General features: G+C 58.1%; 1 protein-coding gene across 1 annotated transcript in view; it reads left to right on the top strand.

Moving 5' to 3' along the window:
- The window catches only part of LOC125686229 (complement factor B-like), a 57,770-nt gene that overhangs the window by 21,933 nt on the left and 8,174 nt on the right, over nt 1-27,663 (top strand). Inside the window, 9 exon segments of the mRNA XM_048929989.1 lie at nt 2,573-2,711; nt 5,883-6,035; nt 8,340-8,441; nt 15,321-15,394; nt 15,396-15,459; nt 19,284-19,381; nt 20,756-20,873; nt 25,701-25,848; nt 27,210-27,289. Of these exon segments, the coding sequence (XP_048785946.1) occupies nt 2,573-2,711; nt 5,883-6,035; nt 8,340-8,441; nt 15,321-15,394; nt 15,396-15,459; nt 19,284-19,381; nt 20,756-20,873; nt 25,701-25,848; nt 27,210-27,289 (976 nt within the window).

Raw genomic sequence — 27,663 nt, 5'->3', positions numbered from 1 at the left:
TGTGGGGGTATGGGGGGTATGGAGGGTCATGGGGGGGGATGTGGGGTCGTGGGGGGGTATGGGGGGGGTATGGGGGGATTTTGGGGGGCTGGGGGTGGGGGGGATGTGGGGTCGTGGGTGGGGGTCGTGGCGGGGGTATGGGGGGATTTGGGGGGGATGGGGGTGGGGGGGATGTGGGGGTCGTGGGGGGGGATGTGGGGAGGGATGGGGGGGATGGGGGGATTTGGGGGAGGGGGGTTATGGGGGGATTTGGGGGGCCGGGGGGGGATGTGGGGTCGTGGGGGGGGGATGTGGGGGGGGGATGGGGGAATGGGGGATATGGGGGGGATATGGGGGGATGTGGGGGATGTGAGGTGTATGGGGCGGGGGTATGGGGGGATTTGGGGGCCGGGGGGTGGGTGGGGATGTGGGGTCGTGGGGGGGTTGTGGGGGGGGATGAGGGGCTATGGGGGGATTTGGGGGAGGGGGGGATGGGGGGTCGTGGGGGGGGGGGATATGGGGGTAGAGGGGGGCGATGTGGGTCGTGGGGGGGGGATGGGGGGGGATGGGGGGATTTTGGGGGGCTGGGGGTGGGGGGATGTGGGGTCGTGGGGGGGGGATGTGTGGGATGTGGGGGGGGATGTGGGGGGGGATGTGGGGGGGATGTGGGGTGGTGGGGGGGATGGGGGGTCGTGGGGGTGGTCGTGGGGGGGGATGGGGGAATGGGGGATATGGGGGGATATGGGGGATATGGGGGGATGTGGGGGATGTGAGGGGTATTGGGGGGGGTATGGGGGGATTTGGAGGCCGGGGGGTGGGTGGGGATGTGGGGTCGTGGGGGGGTTGTGGGGGGGTATGGGGGGCTATGGGGGGATTTGGGGGGGGGGGGGGGTATTGGGGGGATGTGGGGGTATGGGGGGGGGATGGGGGGGGGGTATGGGGTGGTATAGGGGGGAGACATGGGGGGTATGGGGGTCGTGTGGAGGTATGGGGGGATTTGGGGGGGGGATGTGGGGTCATGGGGGCGGGATGTGTGGGGTATAGGGGGGGGTATGGGGGGATTTGGGGGGGAGACATGGGGGGGGTATGGGGTCGTGGAGAGGTATGGGGGGATTTGGGGGAGGGGGGGGGTATGGGGGGGTACAGGGGGGATATGGGGGGTTGTGGGGGAGGGGGGAAGGGGGGCTATAGGGGGAGTGGGGGGGGATTTGGGGGAGGGGGGGGGTTGTGGGGTCGTGGGGGCGGGATGTGGGGGGTATGGGGGGGATTTGGGGGGGCGGGGGGGGATGTGGGGAGTTGGGGTCGTGGGGGGGGGATGTGGGGGGGGTATGGGGGGGTATGGGGGGAGACATGGGGGGTATGGGGTCATGGAGAGGTATGGGGGGATTTGGGGGAGGGGGGGATATGGGGGGATGTGGGGGTATGGGGGGGGGATGTGCCGGGTATGGGGGGGTATGGGGGGATTTGGGGGGCCGGGGGGGGGATGTGGGGGGATATGGAGGGGATATGGGGGGTATGGGGGGGATATGGGGGGATATGGAGGATATGGGGGATATGGGGGGTATGGGGGGGTATGGGGGGGGTATGGGGGGATATGGGGGGGTATGGGGGGGATATGGAGGGGATATGGGGGGATATGGGGGGTATGGGGGGGATATGGGGGGATATGGAGGATATGGGGGATATGGGGGGTATGGGGTGGATATGGGAGGATATGGGGGATATGGGGGGGATATGGGGGGGTATGGGGGGGTATGGGGGGATATGGGGGGGTATGGGGGGGGATATGGAGGGGATATGGGGGGTATGGGGGGGATATGGGGGGATATGGAGGATATGGGGGATATGGGGGGTATGGGGGGATATGGGGTGGATATGGGAGGATATGGGGGATATGGGGGGGATATGGGGGGGTATGGGGGGGTATGGGGGGATATGGGGGGTATGGGGGGGATATGGGGGGATATGGAGGATATGGGGGATATGGGGGGTATGGGGGGATATGGGGTGGATATGGGAGGATATGGGGGATATGGGGGGTATGGGGGGGTATGGGGGGGTATGGGGGGATATGGGGGGGTATGGGGGGGATATGGAGGGGATATGGGGGGATATGGGGGGTATGGGGGGGATATGGGGGGATATGGAGGATATGGGGGATATGGGGGGTATGGGGGGATATGGGGTGGATATGGGAGGATATGGGGGATATGGGGGGGATATGGGGGGGTATGGGGGGGTATGGGGGGATATGGGGGGGTATGGGGGGGGATATGGAGGGGATATGGGGGGATATGGGGGGTATGGGGGGGATATGGGGGGATATGGAGGATATGGGGGATATGGGGGGTATGGGGGGTTATGGGGGGGTATGGGGGGATATGGGGGGGTATGGGGGGGGATATGGGGAGATATGGAGGATATGGGGGATATGGGGGGTATGGGGGGGATATGGGGGGATATGGGGGGGATATGGGGAGATATGGAGGATATGGGGGATATGGGGGGTATGGGGGGTATGGGGGGTATGGGGGGTTATGGGGTGGGTATGGGAGGATATGTGGGGTTATGTCCCCACGGCTGTGCCCCACAGATCGCCAGCTATGGGGTGGACCCCCGCTATGGGATCATCACGTTCGGGACGGAGGCGCACGTGGTGCTCAGCCCCACAGATCCGCAGGCAGCCGACGGCGCTCATGTGGGGCAGCTGCTGCAGGGGCTCAACTTCGATGGTGGGTCGGGGGGGGGGGGATGTGGGGTGGGGGGTCCCTATGGGGTCCCAATGGGGTGCTGTGGGGTCTCTATGGGTCCCTACGGGGCGCTATGGGGCAACATGGAACCCTATGGGGTACTATGGGGTTTCTATGGATCTCTATGGATCTCTATGGGTCCCTATGGGTCTCTATGGGTCCCTATGGGTCCTTATGGGGTCTGTATGGGTCTGTATGGGTCTCTATGGATCTCTGTGGGGTCTCTGTGGGGTCTCTATGGCTTCCTATGGCTCTGTATGGGGTCTCTATGGGGTCTCTATGAGTCCCTGTAGGGTCCTTATGGGGTCTCTATGGGTCTCTGTGGGGTCCTTATGGGGTCTGTATGGATTCCTATGGGTCTCTATGGATCCCTATAGGGTCCTTATGGGGTCTCTACGGTTCTCTATGGGGTCCTTACGGGGTCTCTGTGGGGTCCTTATGGGGTCTCTATGGATTCCTATGGGTCTCTATGGATCCCTATGGGGTCCTTATGGGGTCTGTATGGATTCCTATGGGTCTCTATGGATCCCTATAGGGTCCTTATGGGGTCTCTATGGGTCTCTATGGGGTCCTTACGGGGTCTCTATGGGGTCCTTATGGGGTCTCTATGGGTCTCTGTGAGGTCCTTATGGGGTCTGTATGGATCCCTATGGGTCCCTATGTCCCCTATGGTTCTCTATGGGTCCCTATGTGTTCCATTGTGTCCCTATGTGACCCTATGGGTCCCTATGTCCCCTATGGTTCTCTATGGGTCCCCATGGGTCCCCATGTGTCCCCATGTGACCCTATGGGTCCCTATGTCCCCTATGGGTCTCTATGGGTCCCTGTGTCTCCCTATGACTCCCTATGGTTCTCTATGTATCCCTATTGTCTCTATGGGTCCCTATGTGTCCCTATGTGTCCCCATGTGTCCCTATGTGTCCCTATGGTTCTCTATGGGTCCCCATGCGTCCCTATGGGTCCTCATGTTTCCCTATGGGTCCCTATGGGTCCCTATGTCCCATATGGTTCTCTATGGGTCCCTATGTGTCCCCATGTGTCCCTAGGTGTCCCTATACCCCCTATGGTTCTCTATGGGTCCCTACATGTCCCCATGTGTCCCTAGGTGTCCCTATGTCCCCTATGGTTCTCTATGGGTCCCTATGGGTCCCCATGGGTCCCTATGTCCCCTATGGGTCCGTATGTATCCCCATGTGTCTCCATGTTTCTCTATGTGTCCCCATGGGTCCCTATGTGTCCCTATGGTCTCTGTGGGTCCCTACGTGTCCCTATGGGTCCCCATGTGTCCCTATGTCCCCTATGGTTCTCTATGAGTCCCTATGGGTCCCCGTGTTTCCCTATGTGTCCCCATGTGTCCCTATGTCCCCTATGGTTCTCTATGGGTCCCTATGTGTCCCTATGGGTCCCCATGGCTCCCAATGTGTCCCTATGTCACCTATGGTTCTCTATGTGTCCCTATGGGTCCCCATGTTTCCCTATGGGTCCCTATGGGTCCCCATGGGTCCCTATGTGTCCCTATGGTCCCTATGGGTCCCTATGTATCCCCATGTGTCCCTATGTGTCCCCATGGTCTCTGTGGGTCCCTACATGTCCCTATGGGTCCCCATGTGTCCCTATGTCCCCTATGGTTCTCTATGCGTCCCTATGTGTCCCCATGGGTCCCTATGGTCCCTATGTGTCCCTATGGTCCCTATGGGTCCCTATGTATCCCATGTGTCTCCATGTTTCCCTATGTGTCCCCATGGGTCCCTATGTGTCCCTATGGTCTCTGTGGGTCCCTACATGTCCCTATGTGTCCCCATGTGTCCCTAGGTGTCCCTATACCCCCTATGGTTCTCTACGTGTCCCTATGGGTCCCCATGTGTCCCTATGTCCCCTATGGGTCCGTATGTATCCCCATGTGTCTCCATGTTTCCCTATGTGTCCCTATGGGTCCCCATGTTTCCCTATGGGTCCCCATGGGTCCCTATGTCCCCTATGGTTCTCTATGTGTCCCTATGGGTCCCTATGGGTCCCTATGTCCCCTATGGTTCTCTATCGGTCCCTGTGGGTCCCCATGTTTCCTTATGTGTCCCTATGGGTCCCTATGGCTCTCTATGTATCCCTATGGTCTCTGTGGGTCCCTATGTGTCCCTATGGGTCCCCATGTGTCCCTATGTCCCCTATGGTTCTCTATGGGTCCCTATGTGTCCCTAAGGTCCCTATGGGTCCCTATGTATCCCTATGGTCTCTATGGGTCCCTACGTGTCCCTATGGGTCCCCATGTGTCCGTTTGTCCCCTATGGTTCTCTATGGGTCCCTATGTGTCCCTATGGGTCCTCATGTTTCCCTATGGGTCCCTATGGGTCCCTATGCCCCCTATGGTTCTCTATGGGTCCCTATGTGTCCCCATGGGTCCCTATGTGTCCCTATGGTCTCTGTGGGTCCCTACGTGTCCCTATGGGTCCCCATGGGTCCCTATGGGTCCCTATGGGTCCCTATGGTTCTCTGTGGGTCCCTACATGTCCCTATGTGTCCCATGTGTCCCTAGGTGTCCCTATACCCCCTATGGTTCTCTACGTGTCCCTATGGGTCCCCATGTGTCCCTATGTCCCCTATGGGTCCGTATGTATCCCCATGTGTCTCCATGTTTCCCTATGTGTCCCTATGGGTCCCCATGTTTCCCTATGGGTCCCTATGGGTCCCTATGTCCCCTATGGTTCTCTATGTGTCCCTATGGGTCCCTATGGGTCCCTATGTCCCCTATGGTTCTCTATCGGTCCCTGTGGGTCCCCATGTTTCCTTATGTGTCCCTATGGGTCCCTATGGCTCTCTATGTATCCCTATGGTCTCTGTGGGTCCCTATGTGTCCCTATGGGTCCCCATGGGTCCCTATGTCCCCTATGGGTCCCTACGTGTCCCTATGGGTCCCTATGGGTCCCCATGGGTCCCTATGTGTCCCTATGGTTCTCTGTGGGTCCCTACGTGTCCCTATGGGTCCCCATGTTTCCCTATGTGTCCCTCTGGGTCCCTATGTGTCCCTATGCTCTCTGTGGGTCCCTACGTGTCCCTGTGGGTCCCCATGGGTCCCAATGTGTCCCCATGGGTCCCAATGTGTCCCTATGGGTCCCAACGTGTTCCCCCCCTTCCCCCCCCCCTCTTTTCTCCCCCCAGCTCACGGCTCCAAACCCGGCACCAACCCCCACGCCGCCTTCAAGGCCGTTTATTCCCTGCTGGTGCAACAGGAACGGATGGAGCAGCTGAGGGGGCTGCGCCCCCCCCCGGTCACCAACAGCACCCGACACGTCATCGTCATCTTCACCGACGGTCCCACCCCCCCTCCCCTCCCTCTTTCCCCCTCCCCCCCCCCCAAAAAAAATTCGGACCCCCCCCGCCCCTCCCCCATCCCTCCATCCCCTCCTCACTCTCCTTTCGTTCCCATTGACCCCAATTCTCCTTGACCCCCTCCCCCTCCCCGTCGTCGTCCCCCCCCTGTGATGCCCCCATAACCCCCCCATGACATTTCATTACCCCCTCCCCATAACCCCCCCCCAATGACCCTTCCTGACCCCCTTTAACCCCACATGACCCCCTCATGCCCCCTATGACCTTCCATGACCCCTTATGACCCCCTCATGCCCCCTATGACCTTTCATGACCCCTTATGACCCCCCCCATGACATTTCATGACCCCCCCTTGATCCCTCCATGACCCTTCCTGACCCCCTCTAACCCCACCTGCCCCCCATGACCCCCATGACCCCCATGATCCTTCATGACCCCTTATGACCCCCATGACCCCCCCATGCACTCCATGACCTTTCATGACCCCATTTAACCCCCCATGACCCCCCATGACCTCCCATGACCCTACCTGACTCCCCATGACCCTTCATAACCCCCATGACCCCCCCATGCCCTCCATGACCGTTCATAACCCCTTATGACCTCCCATGACCTTTCATGACCCCATTTCACCCCACTTGACCCTTCATGACCCCCTATGACCCCCCACCTAACCCCCCCATAGCCCCCCATGACCCTACCTGACCCCCCATGACCTTTCATGACCCCTTATGACCCCCCCATGACCCCCCATGCCCCCCCATGACCCTACCTGACCCCCCATGACCCTTCATGACCACTTATGACCCCCCCATGACCCTACCTGACCCCCCATGACCCTTCATGACCCCTTATGACCCCCCCATGACCCCCCATGACCTCCCATGACCCTACCTGACCCCCCCATGACCCTTCATGACCTTTCATGACCCCCCATGACGCCCCATGACCCTTCATGACCCCATTTAACCCCCCATGACCTCCCATGACCCTACCTGACCCCCCCATGACCCTTCATGACCCCTTATGACCCCATGCCCCCCCATGACCCTACCTGACCCCCCCATGACCCTTCATGACCCCTTATGACCCTCCCATGACCTCTCATGACCCTACCTGACTCCCCCATGACCCTTCATGACCCCTTATGACCCCCCCATGACGCCCCATGCCCCCCCATGACCCTACCTGACCCCCCCATGACCCTTCATGACCCCTTATGACCCCCCCAAGACCCCCCATGCCCCCATGACCCTACCTGACCCCCCCATGACCCTTCATGACCCCATTTAACCCCCCATGACCTACCATGACCCTACCTGACTCCCCATGACCCTTCATGACCCCTTATGACCCTTCATGACCCCTTATGACCCCCCCATGACCCTTCATGACCCCTTATGACCCCCCCAAGACCCCCCATGCCCCCATGACCCTACCTGACCCCCCCATGACCCTTCATGACCCCATTTAACCCCCCATGACCCCCATGACCCTTCATGACCCCTTATGACCCCCCCATGAACCCCCATGCCCCCCCATGACCCTACCTGACCCCCCCATGACCCTTCATGACCCCTTATGACCCCCCCAAGACCCCCCATGCCCCCATGACCCTACCTGACCCCCCCATGACCCTTCCTGACCCCTTATGACCCCCCATGAACCCCCATGCCCCCCCATGACCCTACCTGACCCCCCCATGACCCTTCATGACCCCTTATGACCCCCCCATGACCCCCATGACCTCCCATGACCCTACCTGACCCCCCCATGACCCTTCATGACCCCTTATGACCCCCCACCTGACCCCCCATGCCCCCCATGACCATACCTGACCCCCCATGACCTTTCATGACCCCATTTAACCCCCCATGACCCCCATGACCCTTCATGACCCCTTATGACCCCCCCATGACCCTTCCTGACCCCTTATGACCCCCCCCATGACCCCCCATGCCCCCCCATGACCCTACCTGACCCCCCCATGACCCTTCCTGACCCCTTATGACCCCCCCATGACCCCCATGACCCTTCCTGACCCCTTATGACCCCCCCATGAACCCCCATGACCCCCCATGACCCTACCTGACCCCCCATGACCTTTCATGACTCCTTATGACCCCCCCATGACCCCCCCATGACCCCCCATGACCCTTCATGACCCCTTATGACCCCGACCCCACAACCCCCCCATGACCCCTTGTGGCTCCCCTTATGACCCCTCCCGACCCCATAACCCCCCAAGACCCCTTACGACCCCCCCCCTTTTTACCCTCCCCCCAGGCCGTGTCAATATGGGGGGGTCTCCTCTCCCCACCATCAGTAAAATCCGGGAGCTGCTCAGCATCGGCAGAGACCCCCGCAACGACCGGGAGGATTTCCTGGGTGGGGGTCGTTGGGGGGGGGGAAGGGTGAAGGGGGGGCCTGAGGGGGGGTCGTGGGGGGGTCGTGAGGGGGGGGTCAGTGGGGGACTGGGGGGGGATCAGAAGGGATTTGGAGGGGTTCTGGGGGGTCCCGGGGGGGTTTTGGGGGGGATCTCAATGGGGTCTGGGGAGGGGTCTGAAAGGGTCTGGGGGGGTCTTGGGGGGGGGTCTGGGGGGGGATGTCGGGGTAGGGGGGGTCGTGGGGGGGGGGTCAGCGGGGGAATGGGGGGGATTTGAAGGGTTTTGGGGGGGTCTTTGGGGGGGATCTCAATGGGGTCTGGGGGGGGGGTCTGAAAGGGGCTGGGGGGGTCTGGGGGGGGATGTCGGGGTAGGGGGGGGGTCGTGGGGGGGTCGTGTGGGGGGGTCAGAGATGGATTGGGGGGGATCTGAAGGGTTTTGGGGGGTCCTGGGGGGGTCTGGGGGGGTTTTGGGGAGGTCTTTGGGGGGGGATCTCAATGGGGTCTGGGGGGGGGCGTCTGAAAGGGTCTGGGGGGGTCTTGGGGGGGGTTCTGGGAGGGGATGTCGGGGAAGGGGGGGCCTGAGGGGGGGTCGTGGGGGGGTCGTGAGGGGGGTCAGCGGGGGATTGGGGGGGATCTGAAGGGATTTGGGGGGGTCCTGGGGGGGTTTTGGGAGGTCTTTGGGGAGGGATCTCAATGGGGTCTGGGGGGGGGTCTGAAAGGGGCTGGGGGGGTCTTGGGGGGGGGGTTCTGGGGGGGGATGTCGGGGTAGAGGGGGGTCGTGGGGGGTCGTGGGGGGGGCTCAGCGGGGGATTGGGGGAGGATCTGAAGGGATTTGGTGGGGTCCTGGGGGGGTTTTGGGGAGGTCTTTGGGGGGGGATCTCAATGGGGTCTGGGGGGGGGCGTCTGAAAGGGTCTGGGGGGGTCCTGGGGGGGGTTCTGGGAGGGGATGTCGGGGAAGGGGGGGCCTGAGGGGGGGTCGTGGGGAGCTCGTGAGGGGGGGTCAGTGGGGGATTGGGGGGGGATCTGAAGGGATTTGGGGGGGGTCCTGGGGGGGTCTTTGGGGGGGGATCTGAATGGGGTCTGGGGGGGGGGTCTGAAAGGGACTGGGGGGGTCCTGGGGGGGGGAGGGGCCTGGAGGGGTGTCTTGTGGGTGGGGGGGTCGTGGGGGGGTCTGCAGGGGATTGCGGGGGGGTCTGAAGGTTTTGGGGGGGTCCTGGGGGGGTCTGGGGGGGTTTTGGGAGGTCTTTGTTGGGGGATCTCAATGGGGCCGGGGGGGGGGTCTGAAAGGGGCTGGGGGGGTCTTAAAGGGGGGGTCTAGGGGGGGATGTCGGGGTGGGGGGGGTCGTGGGGGGGTCGTGGGGGGGGGGCAGCGGGGGATTGGGGGGGATCAGAAGGGATTTGGGGGGGTCCTGGGGGGTCCCGGGGGGGTTTTGGGGGGGATCTCAATGGGGTCTGGGGGGGGGTCTGAAAGGGTCTGGGGGGGTCTTAGGGGGGGGGTCTGAGGGGGATGTCGGGGTAGGGGGGGTCGTGGGGGGGGGTCAGTGGGGGATTGGGGGGGATCAGAAGGGATTTGGGGGGGTCCTGGGGGGGTTTTGGGGAGGTCTTTGGGGGGGGATCTGAATGGGGTCTGGGGGGGGGTCTGAAAGGGACTGGGGAGGTCCTGGGGGGGGGAGGGGCCTGGAGGGGTGTCTTGGAGGAGGGGGGGTCGTTGGGGGGTCTTTGGGGGGGATCTCAATGGGGTCTGGGGGGGGTCTGAAAGGGGCTGGGGGGGGTCTTGGGGGGGGGGTTCTGGGGGGGATGTCGGGGTAGAGGGGGGTCGTGGGGGGGTCGTGGGGGGGGTCAGAGATGGATTGGGGGGGATCTGAAGGGTTCTGGGGGGTCCTGGGGGGGTCTGGGGGGGTTTTGGGGAGGTCTTGGGGGGATCTCAATGGGGTCTGGGGGGGGGGCGGTCTGAAAAGGGGCTGGGGGGGTCCTGGGGGGGGTAGGGGGGGTGGAGGGGCCTGGAGGGGTGTCTTGGGGGAGGGGGGGTCGTGGGGGGGTCGTGGGGGGGGGTCAGAGATGGACTGGGGGGGATCTGAAGGGTTTTGGGGGGGTGCTGGGGGGGGGTTTTGGGGGGATCTCAATGGGGTCTGGGGGGGGGGTCTGAAGGGGTCTGGGGGTTCTTGGGGGGAGGGGCCTGGAGGGGGATGTCGGGGTAGGGGGGGTCGTGGGGGGGTCGTGGGGGGGGGTCAGTGGGGGATTGGGGGGATCAGAAGGGATTTGGGGGTGTCCTGGGGGGTCCCGGGGGTTTTTGGGGGGGATCTCAATGGGGTCTGGGGGGGGTCTGAAAGGGGCTGGGGGGGTCTTGGGGGGGGGTCTGGGGGGGATGTCGGGGAAGGGGGGGCCTGAGGGGGGGTCGTGGGGAGGTCGTGAGGGGGGATCAGTGGGGGATTGGGGGGGATCAGAAGGGATTTGGGGGGGTCCTGGGGGGTCTGGGGGGGTTTTGGGGAGGTCTTTGGGGGGGATCTCAATGGGGTCTGGGGGGGGTCTGAAAGGGTCTGGGGGGGTCTTAGAGGGAGGGTCTGGGGGGGGATGTCGGGGTAAAGGGGGTCGTGGGGGGGGGTCAGCGGGGGGATGGGGGGGATCTGAAGGGTTTTGGGGGGGTCTTTGGGGGGGATCTCAATGGGGTCTGGGGGGGGGCGTCTGAAAGGGTCTGGGGGGGTCTTGGGGGGGGGTCTGGGGGGATGTCGGGGTAGGGGGGGTCGTGGGGGGGGTCGTGGGGGGGGGTCAGTGGGGGATTGGGGGGGGTCCTGGGGGGGTTTTGGGGAGGTCTTTGGGGGGGATCTGAATGGGGTCTGGGCGGGGGGTCTGAAAGGGGCTGGGGGGGTCTGGGGGGGGATGTCGGGGTAGGGGGGGGTCGTGGGGGGGTCGTGTGGGGGGGTCAGAGATGGATTGGGGGCGATCTGAAGGGTTTTGGGGGGTCCTGGGGGGGTCTGGGGGGTTTTGGGGAGGTCTTGGGGGGATCTCAATGGGGTCTGGGGGGGGGGCGGTCTGAAAAGGGGCTGGGGGGGTCCTGGGGGGGGTAGGGGGGGTGGAGGGGCCTGGAGGGGTGTCTTGGGGGAGGGGGGGTCGTGGGGGGGGGTCTGCAGGGGATTGGGGGGGGTATGAAGGGTTTTGGGGGGGTTCTGGGGGGTCGGGGGGGGTTTTGGGGGGGGATCTCAATGGGGTCTGGGGGGGGGTCTGAAAGGGGCTGGGGGGGTCTTAGGGGGGGGGTCTGGGGGGGATGTCGGGGTAGGGGGGGTCGTGGGGGGGGGTCAGCGGGGGAATGGGGGGGATCTGAAGGGTTTTGGGGGGGGTCCTGGGGGAGTCTGGGGGGGTTTTGGGGTGGTCTTTGGGGGGGAATCTCAGTGGGGTCTGGGGGGGGGGTCTGAAAGCGGCTGGGGGGGCCCTGGGGGGGGGAGGGGCCTGGAGGGGTGTCTTGGGGGAGGGGGGGTCGTGGGGGGGTCGTGGGGGGGGGTCAGAGATGGACTGGGGGGGATTTGAAGGGTTTTGGGGGGGTCTTTGGGGGGGATCTCAATGAGGTCGGGGGGGGGTCTGAAAGGGGCTGGGGGGGTCTGGGGGGGGATGTCGGGGTAGGGGGGGTCGTGGGGGGGTCGTGAGGGGGGGTCAGCGGGGGATTGGGGGGGGGTTAGAAGGGATTTGGGGGGGGTCCTGGGGGGGTTTTGGGGAGGTCTTTGGGGGGGATCTCAATGGGGTCTGGGGGGGGTCTGAAAGGGGCTGGGGGGATCTTGGGGGGGGGGTCTGGAGGGATGTCGGGGAAGGGGGGGCCTGAGGGGGGGTCGTGGGGGGGTCGTGAGGGGGGGTCAGCGGGGGATTGGGGGGGGTCAGAAGGGATTTGGGGGGGTCCTGGGGGGGCCTGGGGGGGTTTTGGGGAGGTCTTTGGGGGGGGATCTCAATGGGGTCTGGGGGGGGGTCTGAAAGGGGCTGGGGGGGTCTTAGAGGGAGGGTCTGGGGGGGGATGTCGGGGTAGGGGGGGTCGTGGGGGGGTCGTGAGGGGGGGTCAGCGGGGGATTGGGGGGGGGTCAGAAGGGATTTGGGGGGGGTCCTGGGTGGGTCTGGGGGGGTTTTGGGGAGGTCTTGGGGGGGGATCTCAATGGGGTCTGGGGGGGGGCGTCTGAAAGGGTCTGGGGGGGCTTGGAGGGGGGTCTGGGGGGGATGTCGGGGAAGGGGGGGCCTGAGGGGGGGTCGTGGGGGGGTCGTGAGGGGGGTCAGCGGGGGATTGGGGGGGATCTGAAGGGATTTGGGGGGGTCCTGGGGGGTCTGGGGGGTTTTGGGGAGGTCTTTGGGGGGGATCTCAATGGGGTCTGGGGGGGGGTCTGAAAGCGGCTGGGGGGGTCCTGGGGGGGTCCCTATAAACTGGGGGGGCCTCAATAATTTTTTGGGGGGTCTCTGATATGGGGGGGGTCCCTATAATTTTTGGGGGTCTTTTAGATGGGGGGATCCCTATAATTTATTTTGGGGGGGGGGTCTCTGATTTCGGGCGGAGTTCCCCATAATTTGGGGGGGGGGTCTCAAGGATTTGGGGTGGGGTCTCTGATATGGGGGGGGTCCCTCTAATTTGGGGGGGGGTCCCTATAATTTTGGGGGTCTTTTAGATGGGGGGGGTCCCTATAATTTTGGGGGGGGGGTCTCTGATTTCGGGGGGTTCCCCATGATTTGGGGGGGGGGTCTCAAGGATTTGGGGGGGTCTCTGATATGGGGGGGGGCCCTCTAATTTGGGGGGGTCTCTGTAATTCTTTTGGGGGGTCTTTTAGATGGGGGGGGTCCCTATAATTTTTGGGGGGTCTCTGATTTCGGGGGGTTCCCCATGATTTGGGGGGGGGGGTCTCAAAGATTTGGGGGGGGGGTCTCTGACTTCGGGGGGGTTCCCCATAATTTGGGGGGGGGTCTCAAGGATTTTTGGGGGGTCTCTGATATGGGGGGGGTCCTTCTAATTTGGGGGGGGTCTCTATAATTTTCTTGGGGGGTCTTTTAGATGGGGGGGTCCCTATTATTTTTTGGGGGGGTCTCTGACTTCGGGGGGGTTCCCCATAATTTGGGGGGGGGTCTCAAGGATTTGGGGGGGGTCTCTGATATGGGGGGGTCTCAATAATTTATTTGGGGGGGGGTCTCTGATTTCGGGGGGGTTCCCCATGATTTGGGGGGGGGTCTCAAGGATTTTGGGGGGGTCTCTGATTTCGGGGGGGGTCCTTCTAATTTGGGGGGGGTCCCTATAATTTTGGGGGGGTCTTTTAGATGGGGGGGTCCCTATAATTTTTTGGGGGGGTCTCTGATTTCGGGGTGGTTCCCCATAATTTGGGGGGGGTCTCAAGGATTTGGGGGGGGTCTCTGATATGGGGGGGTCCCTTTAATTTGGGGGGGGTCTCTATAATTTTTTGGGGGGGGTCTTTTAGATGGGGGGGTCCTTATAATTTTGGGGGGTCTCTGATTTCGGGAGGGTTCCCCATAATTTGGGGGGGTCTCAAGGATTTTGGGGGGAGGGTCTCTGACTTCGGGGGGGTTCCCCATAATTTGGGGGGGGGGGTCTCAAGGATTTGGGGGGGGGTCTCTGATATGGGGGGGTCCCTATAATTTTTTGGGGGGGGGTCTCTGATTTCGGGGGGGTCCTTCTAATTTGGGGGGGGTCCCTATAATTTTGGGGGCCTTTTAGATGGGGGGGTCCCTATAATTTTGGGGGGGGTCTCTGATTTCCGGGGGGTTCCCCATAATTTGGGGGGGGTCTCAAGGATTTGGGGGGGTCTCTGATATGGGGGGTCCTTCTAATTTGGGGGGGTCCCTATAATTTTTGGGGGGGGTCTCTGTTTTCGGGGGGATCCCCATCACTTGGGGGGGTCTCAAGGATTTTGGGGGGGGGTCTCTGACTTCGGGGGGGTTCCCCATAATTTGGGGGGGGTCTCAAGGATTTTGGGGGGGTCTCTGATATGGGGGGGGTCCCTCTAATTTTTGGGGGGTCTCTGATTTCGGGGGGGTCCTTCTAATTTGGAGGGGGTCCCTATATTTTTTGGGGGTCTTTTAGATGGGGGGTCCCTATAATTTTTGGGGGGGTCTCTGACTTCGGGGGGGTTCCCCATAATTTGGGGGGGGGTCTCAAGGATTTTTGGGGGGTCTCTGATATGGGGGGGTCCTTCTAATTTGGGGGGGGTCTCTATAATTTTCTTGGGGGGTCTTTTAGATGGGGGGGTCCCTATTATTTTTTGGGGGGGTCTCTGACTTCGGGGGGGTTCCCCATAATTTGGGGGGGGGTCTCAAGGATTTGGGGGGGGTCTCTGATATGGGGGGGTCTCAATAATTTATTTGGGGGGGGGTCTCTGATTTCGGGGGGGTTCCCCATGATTTGGGGGGGGGTCTCAAGGATTTTGGGGGGGTCTCTGATTTCGGGGGGGGTCCTTCTAATTTGGGGGGGGTCCCTATAATTTTTTCGGGGTCTTTTAGATGGGGGGTCCCTATAATTTTTGGGGGGGGTCTCTGATTTCGGGGGGGTTCCCCATAATTTGGGGAGGGTCTCAAGGATTTTTGGGGGGTCTCTGATATGGGGGGGTCCCTCTAATTTGGGGGGGGTCTCTATAATTTTTGGGGGGTCTTTTAGATGGGGGGGTCCCTATAATTTTTGGGGGGGGTCTCTGACTTCGGGGGGGTTCCCCATAATTTGGGGGGGGGCTCAAGGATTTGGGGGGGGTCTCTGATATGGGGGGGGTCCCTCTAATTTGGGGGGTCTCTATAATTTTTGGGGGGGTCTTTTACATGTGGGGGGTCCCTATAATTTTGGGGGGGGTCTCTGATTTCGGGGGGGTTCCCCATAATTTGGGGGGGGTCTCAAACCTCCCCCCCCCCCCCGATTTCAGACATTTACGTGTTCGGGGTTGGGGAGCTGTCCGACCGCGCGGTGCTGAACTCGATGGCGTCTAAAAAGGACGGCCGAGGAGCACGTGTGGGTGCTGCGGGAGCTGGGGGACCTGCACAGCGCCTTCCACGCCATGATAGGTCCGAAATCCGCCTTCTTTTCAACCCCAAAAATCGCACCCGAAGTGACCCAAAGGCAGCCCAAAAATCAGCTCAAAATCGGCTCCGAAATCCCAAAAATCAGCCTCGAAATTGGCTCCAAAATCCCAAAAATCAGCCCCAAAAATCGACTCTGAAATCCTCCAAAAGAACCCCAAAAATCGGACCCCAAATGGGACCCGAAATCCCCACCCAAATCACTGCATAAATCGGTTCCGAAATCCCCAAAATCAGCCACCAAAATCGGCTCCGAAATCCCCCAAATTCACCCCAAAAATCGGTTCTGAAATCCCCCAAAAGAGACCCAAAATGGGACCCCAAATGGGACCCGAAATCCCCCAAATCACCCCAAAAATCGCCTCCGAAATCCCAAAATCAGCCCCAAAATCGGCTCTGAAATCCTCCAAAAGAACCCCAAAAATCGGCTCTGAAATGACGCAGATGAGCCCCAAAATGGGACCCCAAATGGGACCCGAAATCCCCCCAAATCACCCCATAAATCGGCTCCGAAATCCCAAAATCAGCCCCAAAATCGGCTCTGAAATCCCAAAAATCAGCTTCATGAATCGGCTCTGAAATCCCACAAATGAGACCCAAACTGGGACCCCAAATCGGACCCGAAATCCCACAGATCACCCCCAAAATCGCCGCCGAAATCCCCCAAATCAACCCCATAAATCGGCTCTGCAATCCCCCAAATTCACCCCAAAAATCGGCTCTGAAATGACGCAAATGAGCCCCAAAATGGGACCCCATATGGGACCCGAAATCCCCCCAAATCACCCCAAAAATCGGCTCCGAAATCCCAAAAATCAGCCCCAAAAATTGGCTCTGAAATCCCCCAAATTCACCCCAAAAATCGGTTCTGAAATCCCCCAAAAGAGACCCAAAATGGGACCCCAAATGGGACCCGAAATCCCCCCAAATCACCCCAAAAATCGGTTCTGAAATCCCAAAAATCAGCCCCAAAATCGGCTCTGCAATCCCCCAAATTCACCCCAAAAATCGGCTCTGAAATGACGCAAATGAGCCCCAAAATGGGACCCCAAATGGGACCCGAAATCGCCCCAAATCACCCCATAAATCGGTTCTGAAATCCCAAAATCAGCCCCCAAAATCGGCTCCAAATTCCCACAAATCAACCCTAAAATGTGACCCCAAATGGGACCCGAAATCCCCCCAAAATCAGCCCCATAAATCGACTCTGCAATCCCCCAAATTCACCCCAAAAATCGGCTCTGAAATGACGCAGATGAGCCCCAAAATGGGACCCCAAATGGGTCCCGAAATCCCCCCAAATCACCCCCAAAATCGCCGCTGAAATCCCAAAAATCAGCCCCAAAAATTGGCTCTGAAATCCCCCAAATTCACCCCAAAAATCGGTTCTGAAATCCCCCAAAAGAGACCCAAAATGGGACCCCAAATGGGACCCGAAATCCCCCCAAATCACCCCAAAAATCGGCTCCGAAATCCCCCAAACCAGCCCCAAAAATCGGCTCTGAAATCCTCCAAAAGAATCCCAAAAATCGGACCCCAAATCCCTCAAATTCTGCCCCAAAATGGGACCCCAAATGGGACCCGAAATCCCTCAAATCGAGGCCAAAACATCGGACCCCAAATCCCACAAATCGAGCCCCAAAATCGGCTCCGAAATCCCCCAAAAGAGACCCAAAATGGGACCCCAAATGGGACCCGAAATCCCCCCAAATCACCCCATAGATCGCCTCCAAAATCCCAAAATCAGCCCCAAAAATCGGCTCTGAAATCCCACAAATTCACCCCAAAAATCTGCTCCTTATGGGGTCTCTATAGGGTCCCTATAGGGTCTCTATGGGGTCTCTATGGGGTCCTTATGGGGTCGCTGTGGGATCCTTATGGGGTCTCTACGGGTCCCTATCGGTCTCTATGGGGTCTGTATGGTTCTCTATGGGTCTCTATGGGGTCCCTACGGGGTCTTTATGGGGTCTCTATAGGGTCTCTATAGGGTCTCTATAGGGTCTCTATGGTTCTCTACGAGGTCCTTATGGGGCCTCTATGGGGTTTTTATGGGTCCTTATTGGGTCTCTACAGGTCCCTATGGGGTCCTTATGGGGTTCTTATGGGGTTCTTATGGGGTCCTTATGGGTCTCTATGGGTCCCTGCAGGTCTCTATGGGTCTTTATGGGGTCCCTATGGGGTCTTTATGGGGTCTCTATGGGTGCTTATGGGGTCTCTATGGGTCCCTATTGACCTCTATGGGGTCCCTATAGGGTCTTTATGGGGTCTCTATGGGCTCTCTATGGGGTCCCTATGGAGTCCTTATGGGGTCTCTATGGGGTTTTATGGGGTCTCTATGGGGTCTCTATGAGTCTCTATGGTTCTCTATGGGATTTTTATGGGGTCGCTATGGGTCCCTGCAGGTCTCTATGGGGTCTCTATGGGGTTCTTATGGGGTCCTTATGGGGTCTCTCGGATTTTTATGGGTCCCTATGGGGTCCCTATGGGGTCTCTATGGAGTTCCTATGGGGTCTCTATGGGGTTTTTATGGGGTCTCTGTGGGTCTCTATGTGTCCCTATGGCTCTCTGTTGACCTCTATGGGGTCTCTATGGGGTGGATCTCTATGGGGTCGCTATGGGGTCCTTATGGGGTCTCTATGGGGTCTCTGTGTTTCTCTATGGGGTCTTTATGGGGTCCTTGTGGAGTTCTTATGGGGTCTCTATGGTTCTCTACGGGATTTTTATGGGTCTCTATGGGGTCCCTGCGGTTCTCTATGGGTCTCTATGGGTCCCTGTTGACCTCTATGGGGTCTTTATGGGGTCTCTAAGGTTCTCTATGGGTCCCTAGGGTGTCTTTCTGGGGTCTCTATGGGGTTTTATGGGGTCTCTATGGGGTTTCTATGAGTCTCTATGGTTCTCTATGGGGTTTTTATGGGTCTCTATGGGGTCCCTGCGGGTCTCTATGGGTCCCTGTTGACCTTTATGGGGTCTCTATGGGGTCTCTATGGGGTCTCTATGGGGTCCTTATGGAGTCCTTATGGGTTCTCTATGGGGTTTTTATGGGGTCTCTGTGGGTCTCTATGTGTCCCTATGGCTCTCTGTTGACCTCTATGGGGTCTCTATGGGGTGGATCTCTATGGGGTCGCTATGGGGTCCTTATGGGGTCTCTATGGGGTCTCTGTGTTTCTCTATGGGGTCTTTATGGGGTCCTTGTGGAGTTCTTATGGGGTCTCTATGGGTTCTCTATGGGATTTTTATGGGTCTCTATGGGGTCCCTATGGGGTCCTTATGTGGTCTCTATGGGGTCTCCATGGGGTCTCTATGGGTTTTTTATGGGGTCTCTATGGGGTCTCTGTGGGTCTCTATGGGTTCTCTATGGGCCCCTGTTGACCTCTATGGGGTCTTTATGGGGTCTCTAAGGTTCTCTATGGGTCCCTAGGGTGTCTTTATGGGGTCTCTATGGGGTTTTATGGGGTCTCTATGGGGTCTCTATGAGTCTCTATGGTTCTCTATGGGATTTTTATGGGGTCGCTATGGGTCCCTGCAGGTCTCTATGGGGTCTCCATGGTTCTCTATGGTATCTCTGCAGGTCCCTATTGGTCTCTATGGGATCTCTATGGAGTTCCTATGGGGTCTCTATGGGGTTCTTATGGAGTTCCTATGGGGTCTCTATGGGGTCTCTATGGGGTTTTTATGGGGTCTCTGTGGGTCTCTATGTGTCCCTACGGCTCTCTGTTGACCTCTATGGGGTCTCTATGGGGTGGGTCTCTATGGGGTCGCTATGGGGCCGTTATGGGGTCGCTATGGGGTCCGTTGGTGCCGCCCTACAGACGAAAGCGCGGCTCTGGGGCTTTGTGGGATCGCCCACGATTACAGCAGCGCCACCGACCGGCAGAAAAACCCCTGGAGCGCGCGGCTCCTCATCACGGTGTGGGGGGTTTGGGGGGGGTTATGGGGTCGTTATGGGGCTGTGAGGTTTGTGGGGGGTTTATAGGGTCCTTATGGGGCTGTGGGGTTTGTGGGGGGTTTATAGGGTCGTTGTAGGGGATTTGTGGGGTCGTTATGGGGCTGTGGGGTTTGGGGGGGTTTATAGGGTCGTTATGGGGCTGTGGGGTCCTTATGGGGTTGTGGGGCTTGTGGGGTCACTATGGGGTTGTGGGGTCCTTATGGGGTTGTGGGGTTTGTGGGGTCACTATGGGGTTGTGGGGTCGTTATGGGGTCGTTATGGGGTTGTGGGGTTTGTGGGGGGTTTATAGGGTCGTTATGGGGCTGTGGGGTCACTATGGGGCTGTGGGGTCCTTATGGGGTTGTGGGGTCCTTATGGGGTTGTAGGGTTTGTGGGGTCACTGTGGGGTTGTGGGGTCGTTATGGGGTCGTTATGGGGTTGTGGGGTTTGGGGGGGGTTTATAGGGTCGTTATGGGGTTGTGGGGTCACTATGGGGCTGTGGGGTCCTTATGGGGTTCTTATGGGGTTTGTGGGGTCCTTATGGGGTCGTTATGGGGTTTGTGGGGTTTGTGGGGTCCTTATGGGGTTTGTGGGGTTTGTGGGGTCCTTATGGGGTTGTGGTGCGGGTCTTCATCACGGTGTGTGGGGGTTTGGGGGGGGTTTATAGGGTCGTTATGGGGCTGTGGGGTCACTATGGGGTTGTAGGGTCCTTATAGGGCTGTGGGGTCGTCATGGGGTTGTGGGGTCATTATGGGGTTTGTGGGGTTTGTGGGGTCCTTATGGGGTTGTGGGGTCCTTATGGGGTCGTTATGGGGTTGTGGGGTTTGTGGGGTCATTATGGGGTTGTGGGGTCGTTATGGGGTTGTGGGGTTTGTGGGGTCACTATGGGGTTGTGGGGTCCTTATGGGGTCGTTATGGGGTTGTGGGGTTTGTGGGGGGTTTATAGGGTCCTTATGGGGCTGTGGGGCTTGTGGGGTGGTTATAGGGTTCTGGTGCGGGTCTTCATCACGGTGTGTGGGGTTTGCGGGGTTTGTGGGGTCACTATGGGGTTTGTGGGGTCGTTATGGGGCTGTGGGGTCACTATGGGGCTGTGGGGTCCTTATGGGGTTGTGGGGTTTGTGGGGTCGTTATGGGGTTTGTGGGGTTTGTGGGGTCCTTATGGGGCTGTGGGGTCGTTATGGGGCTGTGGGGTTTGTGGGTTCTGTTGTTTGGTTCCAGTTCCGTTGTTCGGTTCCGGTTCCGTTGTTCGGTTCCGGTTCCGATCTCCGGTTCCGTTATTCGGTTCCGGTTCCGTTGTTCGGTTCCGGTTCCGGTTCCGATCTCCGCTTCCGGTTCCGTTTCGGTTCCCCGGCGCAGAGACCCGAGAGCGGCCGCGAGCGCTGCGCGGCTTCGCTGATCTCGCGATATTTCGTGCTGACGGCCGCGCACTGCTTCCGGGGGGGGGACAGCGCCCAATGGGTGACCGTCAGCGTGGGTAAGTAATTAACGGCCGTAATTAGCTGTTAATGAGGGGCGGGTGGGGGGGAGGCGGGGGTTATGGGGGTGGTTCATTCGGGGGTAATTAATGGGGGTGATTAATGGGGGTGATTAATAGGGGTGATTAATGAGGGGAGATTAATGGGGGGATTAATGGGGGTGATTAATGGGGGTGATTAATGGGGGTGATTAATGAGGGGTGATTAATGGGGGGATTAATGGGGGTGATTAATGGGAGTGATTAATGGGGGTGATTAATGGGGGCGTGATTAATGGGGGTATTAATGGGGGTGGTTAATGGAGGTGATTAATGGGGGTGATTAATGGGGGCGTGATTAATGGGGGTATTAATGGGGGTGGTTAATGGAGGTGATTAATGGGGGTGATTAATGGGGGGGGTGATTAACGGGGGGATTAATGAGGGGGTGATTAACGGGGGGATTAATGGGAGTGGATAATGGGGGGTGATTAATGGGGGTGGTTAATGGGGGGTGGTTAATGGGGGTGATTAATGGGCGGGTGATTAATGGGTGATTAATGGGCGGGGTGATTAATGGGGGTGATTAATAGGGGTGGTTAATGGGGGTGATTAATGGGGGTGATTAATGAGGGGGTGATTAATGGGGGGGATTAATGAGGGGGGTGATTAACGGGGGGGATTAATGGGGAGAGGATAATGGAGGGTGATTAATGGGGGTGGTTAATGGGGATGATTAATGAGGGGGTGATTAATGGGGGTGGTTAATGGGGGTGGTTAATGGGTGTGATTAATGGACGGTGATTAATGAGAGGTGATTAATGGGGGTGGTTAATGGGGGGTGATTAATGAGCGGATGATTAATGGGGGGATTAATGGGGGGATTAATGGGGGTGGTTAATGGGGGTGATTAATAGGGGTGATTAATGGGGGTGATTAATGGGGGTGGTTAATGGGGGTGATTAATGAGCGGATGATTAATGGGGGGATTAATGGGGGGATTAATGGGGGTGGTTAATGGGGGTGATTAATAGGGGTGATTAATGGGGGTGATTAATGGGGGTGGTTAATGGGGGTGATTAATGAGCGGATGATTAATGGGGGGATTAATGGGGGGATTAATGGGGGTGGTTAATGGGGGTGATTAATAGGGGTGATTAATGGGGGTGATTAATGGGGGTGGTTAATGGGGGTGATTAATGGACGGTGATTAATGAGCGGATGATTAATTGGTGGGATTAATGAGGGGGGGATTAATGGGGGGATTAATGGGAGAGGATAATGGACGGTGATTAATGAGGGGTGATTAATGGGGGGGATTAATGGGGGTGATTAATGGGGGTGATTAATAGGGGTGATTAATGGGGGGTGGTTAATGGGGGTGGTTAATGGGGGTGATTAATAGGGGTGATTAATGGGGGGTGAATAATGGGGGGTGGTTAATGGGGGTGATTAATGAGGGGGTGATTAATGGGGGTGATTAATAGGGGTGATTAATAGGGGTGATTAATGGGGGGTGATTAATGGGGGGGTGGTTTAATGGGGGTGATTAATGAGCGGATGATTAATGGGGTGATTAATGGGGGGGGTGATTAATGGGGGGATTAATGGGGGTGGTTAATGGAGGGTGATTAATGAGGGGTGATTAATGGGGGTGGTTAATGAGGGTCATTTAGGGCCATTATAAGTTCATTTTGGGGTCATTTTGTGCCCAATTTGGGGTCATTTTACATCATTTAGGGCCGTTTTGGGGCCATTTGGGGCCATTTAGGGTCATTTTGGGGCCATTTGGGGCCATTTTGGGGCCATTTGGGGTCATTTTGGGCCATTTAGGGTCATTTTGGGGCCATTTGGGGCCATTTGGGGCCATTTAGGGTCATTTTGGGGCCATTTGGGGGCCATTTTGGGGCCATTTAGGGTCATTTTGGGGCCATTTAGGGTCATTTTGGGGCAATTTGGGGCCGTTTTGGGGCCATTTAGGGTCATTTTGGGGCCTTTTGGGGTCCATTTAGGGCCATTTGGGGCCGTTTTGGGGCCATTTAGGGTCATTTAGGGCCATTTAGGGCCATTTTGGGGCCATTTAGGGCCATTTGGAGCCATTTTGGGGGCCATTTTGGGGCCATTTTGGGTCATTTAGGCTCATTTTGGGGCCATTTTGGGGCCATTTTGAGGCTGGTTTGGGGTCATATTTGTGCCATTTTGGTGCCATTTAGGGTCATTCAGGGCCATTTTGTGCCCAATAGGGGCCATTTGGGGGAATTTTGGTGCATTTTGGGGTCATTTTGAGCCATTTGGGGCCATTTTTGGGGTGATTTTGGGGCCATTTGGGGCCATTTTGGGGCCATTTGGGGCCATTTGGGGCCATTTTGGGGCCATTTAGGGCCTTTTGGGGTCATTTTGGGGCCATTTTGGGTCTTTTGGGGCCATTTTGAGGCCATTTTGGGGTCATTTCGTGCCCAATTTGGGGTCATTTTATGTCATTTAGGGCCATTTTGGGGCCATTTGGGGCCATTTTGGGCCATTTAGGGCGATTTGGAGCCATTTTGGGGCCATTTAGGGCCATTTAGGGTCATTTTGGGGCCATTTTGGGGGCCATTTAGGGCCATTTAGGGGCCATTTAGGGGCCATTTTGGGTCTTTTGGGGCCATTTTGAGGCCATTTTGGGGTCATTTCGTGCCCAATTTGGGGTCATTTTATGTCATTTAGGGCCATCTTGGGGCCATTTGGGGCCATTTTGGGGCCATTTTGGGGCCATTTGGGGCCATTTTGGGGCCATTTAGGGGCCATTTAGGGCCATTTAGGGTCATTTTGGGGCCATTTTGAGGCCATTTAGGATTTTGGGTCTTTTGGGGCCATTTTGAGGCCATTTTGGGGTCATTTTGTGCCCAATTTGGGATCATTTTACGTTATTTAGGGCCATTTGGGGCCATTTGGGGCCATTTTGGGGCCATTTTGGGTCATTTAGGGTCATTTTGGGGCCATTTTGGGTCATTTTGGGGCCATTTTTGGGCCATTTTGAGGCTGGTTTGGGGTCATATTTGTGCCATTTTGGGGCCATTTGGGGCCATTTTGATGCCATTTGATTCCCTGGGTGCCATTTTGGGTTGATTTTAGGACATTTTGGTGCCTTTGGATCCCCTGGGTGCCACTCTGGGTTGATTTCAGTGCAGTTTGGGGCCATTTGGGGGCATTTTGGATTAATTCGGGTCCATTTTAGGGTCATTTTGGGTCCGTTTTCAGCCATTTTTGGCCGTTTTGGGTCCATTTTAGGACATTTTGGGTCGCTTTGGTGCAATTTTGGGACCATTTTGTGGCCATTTTGATGCCTTTTGATGCCCCTGAGTGCCATTTTGGTGCCATTTGGGGGCCATTTTGGTGCCCTTGGATCCCCTGGGTGCCATTTTGGGGCCATTTTGGGTTGATTTGGGGCCATTTTGGTGCCTTTTGATGCCCCTGGGTGCCACTCTGGGTTGATTTCAGTGCAATTTGGGGCCATTTGGGGGCATTTGGGGTTGATTTGGGTCATTTTAGGGTCATTTGGGTCCATTCTGGGTCCCTTTTCAACCATTTTCAGCTGTTTTGGGTCATTTTAGGCCATTTTGTCTCCTTTTGGTGCAATTTTGGGATCATTTTGGTGCCATTTGGGGCCATTTTGGTGCCTTTGGATCCCCTGGGTGCCATTTTGGGGCCATTTGGGGCCATTTTGGTGCCTTTGGATCCCCTGGGTGCCACTCTGGGTTGATTTCAGTGCAGTTTGGGGCCATTTTGGGGCATTTTGGATTGATTTGGGTCCACTTTAGGGTCATTTTGGGTCCGTTTTCAGCCATTTTTGGCCGTTTTCGGTCCATTTTAGGACATTTTGGGTCGCTTTGGTGCAATTTTGGGACCATTTTGTGGCCATTTTGATGCCTTTTGATGCCCCTGAGTGCCATTTTGGTGCCATTTGGGGCCATTTTGGTGCCTTTGGATCCCCTGGGTGCCATTTTGGGGCCATTTGGGGCCATTTTGATGCCTTTGGATCCCCTGGGTGCCACTGTGGGTTGATTTCAGTGCAATTTGGGGCCATTTGGGGGCATTTGGGGTTGATTTGGGTCATTTTAGGGTCATTTTGGGTCCATTCTGGGTCCCTTTTCAGCCATTTTCAGCTGTTTTGGGTCATTTTAGGCCATTTTGTCTCCTTTTGGTGCAATTTTGGGATCATTTTGGTGCCATTTGGGGCCATTTTGTTGCCTTTTGATGCCCCTGGGTGCCACTTTGGGTTGATTTCAGTGCAGTTTGGGGCCATTTGGGGCATTTGGGGTTGATTTGGGTCCATTTTGGGTCCATTTTGGGTCCGTTTTCAGCCATTTTTGGCCGTTTTCGGTCCATTTTAGGTCATTTTGTGACCCTTTGGTGCCATTTTGGGACCATTTTGTGGCCATTTTGATGCCTTTTGCTGCCCCTGAGTGCCATTTTGGTGCCATTTGGGCCATTTTGGTGCCCTTGGATCCCCTGGGTGCCATTTTGGGGTCATTTGGGGCCATTTTGGTGCCATTTTGGGTTGATTTGGGGCCATTTTGGTGCCTTTGGATCCCCTGGGTGCCATTTTGGGGCCATTTTGGGGCCATTTTGGGGCCATTTTAGTACATTTGGGTCCCTTGGGTGCCATTTTGGGTTGATTTGAGGCCATTTTGGTGCCTTTGGATCCCCTGGGTGCCATTTTGGGTTGATTTCAGTGCAGTTTGGGGCTATTTTGGGGCATTTGGGGTCGATTTGGGTCCATTTTGGGGTCATTTTGGGTCCGTTTTCAGCCATTTTTGGCCATTTTGGGGCCATTTCCCCCCATTTTTGCCCCCTTTCCCCCCCCAGGAGCGGAGGAGCGCCGCGCTGCAGAGCTGCACATCCACCCTCAGTACGATTTGGGGGGGCGAATCCAGAGGGGGGTCCCCGAATTCTACGACTACGACGTCGCTTTGGTGCAGCTCCAGGAGCCCCTGGAGTTCTCTGATAGCATCAGGTCACTGCTATTATGGGATGGAGTCCCTATGGGTCTCAGTGGGGTCCCTGTGATTCCTATGGGGTCCCTATGGGTCCCTATGGGTCCCTGTAGGTCCTTATGGGGTCTCTATGGGACCTTATGGGGTCTGTATGGGTCCCTATGGGTCCCTATGGGTCCCTGTGGTTCCTATGGGTCCCTATGGGTCCTTATGGGGTCCCTATGGGTCCCTATGGGTCCCTATGGGTCCCTACGGTCCCTATGGGTCCCTATGGGTCCTTATGGGGTCCCTATGGGTCCCTATGGGTCCCTGTGGGTCCCTATGGGTTCTTATGGGGTCTGTATGGGTCCCTGTGGGTCCCTATGGGTCCTTATGGGTCCCTATGGGTCCCTGTGATTCCTATGGGGTCCCTATAGGTCCCTATGGGTCCCCGTGGTTCATATGGGGTCCCCTATGGATGCCTGTGGTCCCTATGGGGTCCCTGTGGGTCCCTGTGGGTCCTTATGGGTCCCTATGGGTTCCTGTGGTTCCTATGGGGTCCCTGTGGTTCCTATGGGGTCCCTATGGGTCCCTGTGGGTCCCTATGGTCCCAATGGGTCCCTATGGGTCCTTATGGGGTCCCTATGGGTCCCTGTGGGTCCCTATGGTCCCAATGGGTCCCAATGGTCCTTATGGGGTCTGTATGGGTCCCTGTGGGTCCCTATGGGCCCTTATGGGTCCGTATGGGTCCCTGTGATTCCTATGGGGCCCCTATGGTCCCTGTGAGTCCCTGTGGGTCCTTATGGGGTCCCTATGGTCCCTATGGGTCCCTATGGGTCCCTGTGGTTCCTATGTGGTCTCTATGGGTCCCTGTGGGTCCCTGTGGGTCCTTATGGGGTCCCTATGGGTTCCTGTGGTTCCTATGGGGTCCCTGTGGTTCCTATGGGGTCCCTATGGTCCCTATGGATCCCTATGGGTCCCTGTGGTTCCTATGTGGTCTCTATGGGTCCCTGTGGGTCCTTATGGGGTCCCTATGGGTCCCTATGGTCCCCTATTGGTCGCTGTGGGTCCTTATGGGGTCCCTATGGGTCCCTGTGGTCCCTGTGGGTCTTTATGGGTTCCCTATGGTCCCTGTGGGTCCTTATAGGGTCCCTGTGGGTCCTTATGGGGTCTGTATATGTCCCTATGGGTCCCTGTGGGTGCCTATAGGTCCCTATGGGTCCTTATGGGGTCCCTATGGTCCCTATGGGTCCCTATGGGTCCCTGTGGTTCCTATGTGGTCTCTATGGGTCCCTATGGTTCCTATGGGTCCCTATGGGTCCCTGTGGGTCCCTATGGGTCCTTATGGGGTCCCTATGGGTCCCTGTGGGTCCCTATGGGTCCATTTGCTGTGTGCCCGCAGGCCGCTCTGCCTGCCCTGCACTGAGGTTTCCTCCCGCGCTCTGCGGCTGCAGCCTGCGCTCAGCACCTGCACTGAGCACCGTGAGCACAGCGCCCCACAGCGGCCACACCGCCCCATAGCGCCCCATAACTGCGTCACCCCATAACGGCCCCAGCCCCATAACACCCCATAACTCCCCATAATTGCATCACCCCATAACGGCCTCAACCCCATAACACCCCATAAGTCCCCATAATTGCATCACCCCATAACGGCCTCAACCCCATAACACCCCATAGCGCCCCATAACCCCATAACTGTGTCACCCCATAACGGCCTCAACCCCATAACGCCCCATAACCCCATAACGGCCCCAACCCCATAACTGCGTCACCCCATATCGGCCCCAACCCCATCACAGCCCCATCACCCCATAACAGCCTCAACCCCATCACCCCATAACGCCCCATAACCC

This window comes from Lagopus muta, chromosome 33 (genome assembly GCF_023343835.1).
Source record: "Lagopus muta isolate bLagMut1 chromosome 33, bLagMut1 primary, whole genome shotgun sequence".
NCBI classification, from domain to species: Eukaryota; Metazoa; Chordata; class Aves; order Galliformes; family Phasianidae; genus Lagopus; species Lagopus muta.
Note: the sequence above shows the minus strand (reverse complement) of the source record. Positions and strands in the feature narration are given on the sequence as shown.